Genomic DNA, 11,629 nt, shown 5'->3' with positions numbered 1-11,629 from the left:
GGTATAACCATATTCTGTGGATTGTCCTGTGAGGAAATTTCATGAACAGTCTCTGAAAAGGGATTTTCTACATCACCTTGATCAGTCTCTGTATTATCAAGTGGATAATGAACAAGAAACTACTGAAGAAATTGTGAATATACAGGTATACCTATATTCTGTGGATCATCCTGTGAAGCAATTTCATGACCAGTCTCTGCTATGGAATTCTCTGCATCACCATGATCAGTCTCTGTGTTGTCAAGTGGATTCTCAAGTAGCAACTGCTAAACTAACTGCGAATATTCATAGTCTCTTCCCTCAGTGCCATCTTCTTATGTTCCTCCTCTTTCCCCTGCCTGGCTAGCTGCCCCTTGAACTTGATGCACATCAGTAAAAGACTGTGCAGTTGCAACTACTTCAATGAAGCCACTTCCACACTCACGGCACAACAGTTCCATGCCAGTTTCTGAGTTATCTTGCTGATCCTTCACCACCAATTGGGAAATAACTTTGTTGCACATATAGCACCAGTAACGTGTATCGTCATTCTCTAGCAAAGCAACAGAGCTGGGCCTTAAAGTTGAAGAGTGTGATTCAGACTGATTCATTACAAAATCCTGTAAAGACATATCATTAGAGACCTCACCGTAACTTAGCTCTTAGCTCTACCAATTTATATGGAGGAATTCACTAAAAAATTAGAATCATATCAGAAAATTAATTTACTTAAGTTTATATATTAATGTTCACTCATGGACAAAAATAGGCAATGGGACTTAAATGAAGGTGCATTAATAAAATATGTAATGGGAGTGCCTAGTGCATTTCTGACAGATATAAAAGAATAAGCCATGATCAGAAAATTCAAAAAACAATAATAATTTAAGGTTTCTGCAGCTAAAGATTATAACTGTAAATACCAGACAATACATCAAGGGTTTCATATTTGGCAGAACAAAAATTGGATATAATTGAGGAAGGTTTCCTACATGTACACCATTTCCTCAACAAAAATTTAGGTGTGGTGTGCATTCCCTCTAGTTTTAGATCGTCATTCAGGATTCTGATAATCAGTTGCATGAGGAGACAAAAGAGTCCACAACCTGTTCGCAAGAAGTTGTTGTTCATATTTCCATCCATAACCCAGACAGTAATACAATACCCTAAATTAAAAGCTACAAACGCCATAGTCAATAGAGGTAGTAGAAATTGGTGCTCTTGTTCACCATCAACTTCATCATCTCCTACACCACCTCTACCATTGCCATCGTCATCACCATCACTACCCTTACCACCTTCTGCTAGCCCGCTTGTGCTCTCTCTAATCCTTTCTGCAAGGCCATTCAACATACTCTTGGCCCATGGACTATACAGAGCTTGGTTTCAAACTTTAACTTCTTGCTTCTCTTTCTAAAGGACCTCCTAGAAAGGGGAAATTGTCATCCCAAAAGCAAACAATACAAGATGAATATGTTAAGAATTTCCCAAGGCCTAACCCTAGCCTTGCAATATCGACATTAGGACTCAATCTGTGGTTAATATCATCCCAAGTGGATTTGTATAAAAAAGGTTGCAGTGCCATACTAGAGAAACTAGGGTTTGCAAAATGGGTATGGACATTTATGTGCCACCAATAAATGCTTCCACTGCTATACCGAGCCATTGTTGTCACTAGCATATCCTCAAGTCGATTCAGATGTTCTATATCATGGTCTGATATTTAGGTTGTGGAGAATTGGACCGCACTAGACCTGTATGTATTCTATTTTGTTGCCATGTATATGTACATCTTCCAATGCATGTTTGGAAATTATGCGACAACTCTTCCAATATAGAGTAATATTATTGCAATGCCCCCTTGCCTTTGCCTTAGTTTTTGATATTTGTGGTTCTCAAAGAAAATCAGAGTAGAGGAGAGTGCATAAAACCATGCCCTTGGGAATAAAAATTATCATGAATTAATATTTACTTTCCCACACAGTTGATGCTACGACTCCCTTCAACTTGACTATGGAGAATGATAATTCTCACCTCCTTACACTTGTTCCAGAATAAGATAAAACAAAAATTCAAAAGAAGTTGTGTATAATAATGGAGCTAGAGCCAATGGATCTTTACTTAATGCACGTTTGAATTCTAAGATCTGCAGATAAACTTGTTCCAGGGAAAATACACAGATTTGTTTGATGCAATATCATTCCACCAAGACACACTCCATTGCCTGATATCACTTCTCTGATACCATGTTGAAAAACCTTTTCTAATCTACAGATAATTACTTGTGATATTATTTACCATTAGTTTAACTTATTCAATTTTCATCAAGTAATTATACATCAGATATTTAACCAATACTATTATAGCTATATTCTAAGAGATTTTACTTGAAACATAGGAACAAATATATGTGAACAAAGGCAATTTTGGCTCTACTGCAACTAGAGCTTGCATAGCTATGATAAAATAGATACAACTCCTTTTATTCCTACTTTGTCCTAGTGAATTGGATTTTCTAGCCAACTTTTGGTATTTTGACTTGTACATTTCTTGCTAAAATTTATACATAAAAACTATGTTATGTGATGGTTTATTTTGTTTTGGAAAGCCACTGGACATAGCTTTTGCTCGAATGTAAACTAGCGCATTTGGGAAATCAAAGGGACTTTGGCAAACTCTTACTAAGGGTTCTTGGAAAGAGGCATTCAATGGACTTGCTGTGTCTTTACTCCTGATATCTAATCCTACTATATAGGTACTATTAACACCACATTGTCTATTCAATTTCTGAGTTAAAAATTTTCATTCAGAATTTGTATATCCTTTATCCATTCTATTTTACATGTTTAGCTCTGATTGATATGTTCTTTGTCTACTAATGATTTGTTTTATTTCTTACTTGGTATGGAAAAATGCATAATTGAAACTAAACTGTGAAAATCCAGAAAAAAGCCATTTAACTACATTTCATCATGATCAAAGAGTATGGCTTTGCTAAAATAGGCCTGCAACTTTAACAACAAAAAAGTTAGAGACTCATTGTAGGTTGAACATGGCTTTAATAATTATATAGCATCAAATCAAATTAAGTGCAGATGTAGCTTAACAAAATACTAACATTTTGTTGTACATTAAGTCAATTTCCTTTCAATCTTGGGATTTGAAACAATTTATTTTCCCATTGAGATGAATTTCCTTAAAACCATGCAGTAAATTTTGTCTTATCTATGGCAAAGATTTATACTTTGGTTGACTTAACTCTGTGTCTTCCCATGCTAGTCACTCTGTTAAGGATTCAATTTATCATTGTGGTAATATTTTTTTGATCAGTTGGTTCATGTCCACTACTTTCTAAGTTGATTGATCGAAAAATCCTCCTTTCTACTGCGACCTTCTTTATTTCACATGATGCTCCCTTTCGCTGGCTTAAGGAGTTGGTTTATGACCACATTAAGGTCACCGTTGATATTATCTATGTGGTTCTGGATTAGGGCTTCTGATGCATGCTGTTCCATTCCTTGAATTCTGTAAATAGTGCGGCTTTTTTCTTCTTACAAGGGCTCTATTATTTGTAGTACTCCTATCTTGTTTTTAAGTTTCCATGTCATCCTCAACAAGAACCTGAATGCTATCATATAAGGTCAACGACTTTCTGTTGTATTTCAGCTTCCTCGGTAAGTGATTCGATAAGTGATTCAAGGCCTACGGTCAAGTTGTGAGAATATCTTTCTAGCTGCATCCAAACTACAGGAAGAAGTCCCATACAAAACAAGTCACAACCCATATATAATATTGTCCTTAACCATAGCGAAGCACTACTTCCAAACTCGGACCTGTTATGACAACCCCCTAACCACAAAATCCCAACAATAAGCAGAATTTATCCTCCTTAATCTTCGCTGCCACAGAGATATATTTTTCTTTTGATTGATGTGTCCCAAATGAGAGAGAATGCTCCTCTATATATACAATTCAGTGGAGTTGATGGGACGTGACTTTTGATCTACTTAAGCCAACATATAGTTGAGTCTGGCCTAAATAGTTTACATTAGAGAAACATAAATTCAAAATTCCACTTCTACTTATCCAAATTTGACGATCTTTAGATCGATTTTGGTCCTCTAAAAAAGAGGAATTCAATGCCACAAGTATATTTCCCAAAGGAGCTATTCAAAGTGGAATTTTGCCATAGTTTCCATTTTTAACAAAAATAACCATCAATATTTTTTTCTAGCATTTTGGGCTGAATTTACAATAGTATGCTAAAAAGTGTCATTTCAATGTCTGGAGATTAGGATATATAAATGTGAGATATGTACTCTAAATCTTTGGGTTATATCCTCTTAAAATATGATTTTTTTTAGGCTACATGTTAATTTCTTGAACTTTGAACTTTGAAGAAATTCTTGAATGGATTTCGTAAATACTTGAATGAATGGACTTCGTAAGGTAGTGGTACCATATATTATGTTATTTCAAATATTTGACTTCCATATTTTCACAAAAGACAATTTCCTCAATAAATACTTATATGTATAGATACTTGTGTTTAGGATTATATGTGTTGGAGCAGTTCCTTTATGTTTTACTATAATCTTGATGTTGACAAGCTTTAGCTGACTTTTTTCATCGATTGCTCATAGAATATGGATAAGGAAATGATTGTCAAAATGTGGCAAAAATTACATTTCTCCCAATTTCTTTTTTTGTTGTTCACGAAAGGATAATCATGTTGTAGGAATGAGTTATCCTACAGTTTGTTTCAATTAATGGATTTTTTTTTCCTCCCATTTTTTTACAAGGATGTAGATTTCATTTTCATGTTGATGGTTTTTGCATGTATCTTATCTAGCCCCAAATGTTGGTAATGGAGTGGATCTTGAGAAGTAGTTGTGGACATAGACTTTATTAGAGGTTAATGTTATAATACCACTTCCACCTGGTATTAGAAAAAGTTTAATGGTTTGTGACATAAAGAAGATTTATTTAACGACAGGGTTGAAAGGGCAACCTCATGTCTTAGTTGTAAGTCATTTATTTGCATTTCTTAGCTGTAAGTCATTTGTTTGATTTTGAGCTTTATCACATCAATTATTTCGCTAATCCAATATGCATGGCCTGTATTTCTCACTCGATGTTAGTTACTTGACATGGTTGATATAACATTCAATTCTAGGCCACTTTTATTTTAAGTCGGATATTTTATTGATTAAAAGGATGTTCATATTTTGATTGGTTTACTTGGAGCTTGATTTAAAAAAGTTTTGTAAATTCCACGTGGATGCTATTTTTTCAAGGTGAGCTCTTTGCACCAGTAAGGTTAGATGATTCCTAGAACATAGGTATACAACAAGTGCATCTTTGGCATTTGTTGTGTATCTATTATTCTTTATATCATTGATGGATAATTATTGATTGATGTAAAACAGAGGATGGGAAGGTCCTACCAATTCTATTAAAAAAACAAAATCAAATGGAGTGGTAGAATTATGCTTTAAAGGGTGAGCCAGAAATCAACACTTGAAAGGTAGAACTTGAGAATAACAAGCTATCTGATCTGGATCGAGAGACATAATAGACCGTGGAAAAAATATTGATGCCATTGACGAGTCTTCCCTGCAAATAAGCTCTAACTGTTAGACCACTGCCCAAATTTTAGTTATCTACAATGACAATAGTGAATCTAGCTTTATTTGTATGAAAGAGACTTTGGCCATTGTCCTGTTCATTTCCTATGAATGATTTTGATTTTCAAACTCCAACTAGTTTGTTGTTAAACTAATTAAAGCTTTGATGATGAACATATATTTTTCAAAGCTCTTTTATAAATATATTTTCTTGAGAAAATTTATCTTTTTTACTTTAGGTACTGTAGATTGCTACCGTGTGACATATGCTATGATATATTTTCCTAGATAAATAGACAGAAGTGTTTTACAACACAGTCTTTTTTAAATCGAAAGAAACAAAATTTCCTAATACAAAGTTTATTAATTAAGAACATCTTTTAGAGTTCTTAGCTAAGTTAAGATTATATTTTGGTAGGGGATTTTGTGTACGTTGATATTGTGTTGTCTCTTTGGTTTCTGTCAGGTAAAAATGGTTAATAAGGAATGTGTTCTTGAGCAGCAAACACACATCTTATTATACTATCGACATGGATCTCCATGGTTTTTAGGTATAGCAACAAAAACGTAGATGTCAGTGGGATCTCCAAAGTCCGTGTTGGATGAATTTAATACTAGTGATGATTTTGATTCCTTGTTAGATAAAGAATGTCACAAGTCAAATTCAAATAAACATAAGCAACTCAAGCATGAAAGTGAAATTCCAAATTGCATGTTGGTTTATGTTACACTAAAATTTATCACCATGACTATTTGCAGTCAGTATGGCTCCATCAATTGTCATACTGTCCTCCTTGGCAAGTCTTATACCTCTGCTCCTCATGTCAAACTCCAAGAAAGAGAGAAAGTCCTTAAAAGTCAATATAACTCTGGTTACGCAGTTTCTCTTACTCTTACCTGCGTGTACGCACCTCAAGTTCATAATACCTGCATACTAGTATGCTCTGTCTGTAAAGGGGTGGGTGCGTACTCCTGTAAAGGTCAAAAGGCGCAAGTTTTACTTCAAAAAAGTTACTTGTGGTCGAATCTAGAGCATTCTAGAAGATGGTTTGACGTGGATTGAGCGCCTCCAGATGGTTCATGCATCCCAAAGAAAGAGGAACTTATCCCATCAAGAGGGGAGCTATCCCATTGAAAGAGGGGCTTATCCCATTGATGGTGGACCTGATTAACTTCCTCCAAATCACTATAAATACAGGCATTGGGCCAGAGGGAGGAGAGGTTGAAAGCTAAACATTCCTAAGGGTAGATGCTGCTGAAATTAGGACTCCCTTTTAGAGCTTGAGAGGAGAGATTCCCATCCTTTCTTAGCTTCATTTGGAAGTGGGTGAGCTGATCAAAGTAAAGGAGAACTCTTGCTGGACCCTGGGAGGGACCTGCACAACACCAAGGCACTGGTTGTAACGGTTTCTTTTGTTTCCAATTAATACAATTAAGTTCATTTTTCTCAACAAGTTGTTATATATAATTTGTTTCATATACTCCTTGGTCTTTATGATGAATATGTTTTATTATATGAGTTATTCAGGTGCTATGTAATCGTTTGCTTGTTAGTGAATGCAGGCTTCAAGGAGAAGGAGCTCATCTGGATCAAAGAGGCTTGGCTGCTACAAACAACATTGGACTAGAGGTAAGCCTTAAACACCTGGTTGCTTTTATTTTAAATGCATATTTAGGGAAAGATAGTGCTTGATTGTTTTGTTTGTCACTAGAAAAGCCTTGTTTTCTAGGGAGGTCGGTTTTGTCCGCAAAATTGACTCTTTCCGCATGACAATTTATGTAAAGGGGATATATATATATATATATATATATATATATATATATATATATATATATATATATATATATATATATATATATATTAATCATATTTCATTCATGGTTTCCAAAGATCTGTGTTACATGTGCACAGAAGTTTAGATATCATTCATATATCTAAGCACCAAAGAACAACAACATTTTGATTTTTTTTGCACTCAACCTATAACATATTGCATCTGTATTCATCAATGTTTTTCTTCCGTATGCTATCTACTTATGAAATTTCCTTTGCAATATTTGGTGCATTTTATAGTTATAGGGAATTTATAGATTATAAATGTCTTAAGAGTTTCACTCTTAATTGAGTATTCAACTGAACATATTGATTCTCTTATACATAATTATTTTTCACTCCACCCACTTTTCATAACTTCCGTAACCATTAGGTAGGGACCTGTACCTTTGATGTTGCTTTGCTTGTTTAGTAAAATATTGTCGAGACTTTAATTTATTGAAAGTTGTATAATTTACAATTTATGAAGTTTCAAGGTCTAATTTTTAAAAGTCTAATTATTTAAAGGGTGTTAGCTCAATGGAAGAGCACCTACTTTACAAGCAGAAGGTTGGTGGTTCGATTCCATTGTGCCCTGAGATCCATATGGAATGGAGACAATCAATTTTTGGTGACGAAGGCTCTTTTGACCATCACCAATGAGCTTTGGTGACATTTTTTGACCCTCACCAAAATATGAAATGGTGATGATCAACAAATTCCACCATATATACACATCAACAGTGATGACCCTCAAAGGTTCGTAAACATAAATTGTTGTTGTTGATATGAAATGGTGACAGTCGATGTCCGTCATTATAGTCATTATTCGTGACAGACATTGAATGTCACCACAACACCTATACTTCTGGCAATGTGGCTTTTGGTGACGGTCAAAGAACGTCACCATATATATGCACCAATAGTGATGGCCATGGAATATCCATCACAATAAATTGTTGTTATTCATATGAAATGGTGACGATCACAATCCATCATTATAATCAATATTCGTGAAGGACCTTGAATGTCACTATAACACCTATAATTTTGGCAATGCCACCTTTGGTGACATTAATTTTTTGGTGACAGAGGCTATGGTCCATCACCATTGCTCATATGAAATGGTGATAGTCAATATCTGTCATTATAAATCATTATTGGTGACAGAATTTGAATGTCACTATACCACCTATACTTTTGGCGATGCCACCTTTGGTGATGGAGGCTATGGTCCGTCACCATTGCTCATATGAAATGGTGACAGTCATTATCCATCATTATAAATCATTATTGGTGATAGACTTTGAATGTCACTACAACACCTATACTTTTGGCAACACTACCTTTAGTGACGGATGCTCTTTTGACCGTCATTAATGAGCTTATGGTGACATTTTTCGCCCCTCACCAATGTCTTTTTTTCTTGTAGTGAGATGAGTGTGTAGGGATAAGAAGTCTGTAATTGAACAATTATACTTAATAAAGACCATTTTGGGCCAAAATTGAAGCATATGTGTCTTATTATTTACTTCTGCTAACTTCATGTATCTTCGTTCTTTGATATATTTTATATGAATTAATGCTTGTTTACTATGCAAAATTGGAAGATCTGTAATATTTATGCATGATAAGTACAATTAAATACCTTTGCAATGATTTGGAAGTCGTTTAGATATGTTTGCAATAGTTCTCTGTTCGAAAGGGATAGAGTTGCACGAAGGTAGATCTAAGCTGTAAGGATATCAAGAAACCATCACACAGGCCTTTGGATGCAGAAACTTGGTTCTAGCATCCCCCAATACTGTTTTGGGTGAGACTGTAGCCCATGCTATGTAGGTTGTTGCTGAAAGGGCCAGTAGTTAGGGTTTTGTTGGTTGGCACAGTTAAAGCTGAACCTAGGTCAGGCCCCATCAAGTCAACACCCTTAATTAAGGAATCTCATCCAACTATTTTGGATATGAAACTTCCTCCTCTTGGCCTATAAAATGACCAGAGGGTAGAGAGATTGAGGAGATCAGAATTCAGAGAAACACACTTATGTTGTTGGTTTGAGATTGGAAATCTTGTCATCTAAGGAGGAGACTGAAGGCAATTGGGAGGGACCTCACGACATCAAGGTGAAGGTTGTAAGGCTCCTCTTAATCATTGATTAATACAAATGAACACTTTCTCCCATTGATTTGTCTTATTGGAATGATGAATGGTTTACAATTGTTTATAATGTTTATTAAGGAAAATTAAATCCCCAATTTACTTGGTCATTAGGCTAAGTTGTTTGGATTATTATATCACATGTGCTTTTGATCCTTTTATGGTCTATGTTTGCAGGTCTTATCAAGCATTGAATAACTACATCAAGTCACAACATGGGATCTTCATCAGGAATTTCGTGAAATAGGTAACAGGCTCATCCATTAGCTATACTTCTTGTAATTCAAACAAGTACAACTTAGGGAAAGAGTTAGTTCAAGTGTATTGCTTGTTTCTAGTTTCCATCTAGGATCTAGGGAGATCACTCTTGTCCAAAATAAGGATTTTCTGATGTAACAAACTGGCGACTATACTGGGGAATGTCTTTATTCGTGTCTTTTTCCTTAGTCTTTCTTTCTTATGTTTCTAATTTATCTAGACCCAAGTCTTCATAAATTAATGACCTTTCAGATATGAGTGGTTAATTCTTCGATTTTTTATTGTTTCTTAGGTTTTTCTCTCTGTGTTGTTTATATTTTTTAACAGAGTGCATTTCTATGCCCTTTTTTCCTTACCAACAAAGCACATGCGCCCTGTTTTCTACTGAAAACCCGTGCAAGCCTTGAATTTTTTTGAAAATATTGTTTTTGCTTCAACCCAAAACTGAATTTGGTTTTCTGAAAGAGTCATTATCTTTGTTTGGACTGTGTTGTGTCTCTTCTGAACTTAGTTGATTGCTTTATTGATGATTTGTTAGACTTACATCTTTTCGGAAGAATACCTAAGGGTTTTGCCTAGTTGATTTGTTGATTGATTAAAACAAGATAGAGTGTCCTTCTGGTTATGATATTCTTATTTTGTTCTGTCATATACACTGTTTAAACCTTAATTATTGCTTGTTTGTGGTCAAAATAATTTTGAATTGCAAATTAGGGTTTCTTAAGACCTTGTGATTTTGTGAAAGAAATGTAGTTATTTTTGCTTGATAAAAGAAATTGTTGCTTTCATCTTGGAAATTTTTTCGCAATTGCACTATTATTATCATTAGATCAAAGAATTCATAGGAGAATATGTCTTTTCTCCAACTCTCTTAATTGATTTCTGTGTGCTTGAAATTTTTGAGTGATTAGAGAAAAAAAGTATTTTGGCTTATTTGATGATTAGGGAAATCTGGAAATTAGTTTGTTGACTGCATTTTCATTACATAATAGTGAAATTGGTTGCTTTAGAAAATTGTAAAAGTTGTGTGTTTTTTCATTTTATTTCTCCAAAAATCAAAGAAACTCCTTCTTTCCTCTAAATAGAATTTCATCGAATTTGAAAGTTGCTATTGTGTTTTAGAGTGCATTAAGATTTAGAGTTGTGTCATAACATCATAAGTTTCACCTTCATCATCCATTGAGTAAAGAACAACTTAATAATACAATGTTAATTAAAATTCACCTAGAATTTTACATTTTCTAGGGCTCTTGTCACCTACAGTAGCTTGAATGTAGGGCTTTGGAATTGGGAAGTAAGTAAACTTTCTAAAGCTACAAATGAACAGTAGAATCTTGAGTTAGGGAGAAAAAATCCAATTGTTTCCATTTTTCTCTGGGAAGCTCTTCTTATACATGAGTTAAGCATGAGATCGTGTCGAATCTAGTGAAGTGATCATACCCACTTCATTGGCCTAGATACAATGATTTTCACGTATTACAATGGTACCGAAAGGTACTTGGGGTCACTTGAAAGTAAACCTCCAATTGATCATGTGGAGGAGCCTTCAAGGGGATTGAGCTTGTTACTCTGCCCTTGCATGTACATCCGATCTGCGACTATCCCCCTAGGTAAAATTGTTGTATTTGGTAAACTTAGTGACTATAATCCTATGGCTCTACCTAAGGTGACGACAGAGGGAAGGTATTGCTATACCTGGAACATATATTGGCTAGACTCACTTGGACTTTTTGGAGGGTAATCTTTGCTCGAGATGGTTTATAGCAGAGTTACTTGCACCAGACTGTTTCATTAAGCA

General features: G+C 34.8%; 1 protein-coding gene across 1 annotated transcript; it reads right to left on the bottom strand.

The window, feature by feature from the left end:
• Positions 1–879: 879 nt before the first annotated feature.
• On the bottom strand, positions 880–1,645 carry LOC149163181 (uncharacterized). The gene is given in 2 exon segments (XM_089435371.1): positions 880–1,354; positions 1,356–1,645. Coding segments are annotated over 2 exon segments (765 nt in total).
• Between the last annotated feature and the right edge of the window lie 9,984 nt (positions 1,646–11,629).

Source organism: Pinus tabuliformis, chromosome 5_2, assembly GCF_031772625.1.
Source record: "Pinus tabuliformis cultivar Carrire ecotype Pingquan chromosome 5_2, CPIR1, whole genome shotgun sequence".
Lineage (NCBI taxonomy): Eukaryota > Viridiplantae > Streptophyta > Pinopsida > Pinales > Pinaceae > Pinus > Pinus tabuliformis.
The sequence above is the reverse complement of the archived record's forward strand: the minus strand, read 5'-3'. Positions and strand labels throughout refer to the sequence as shown.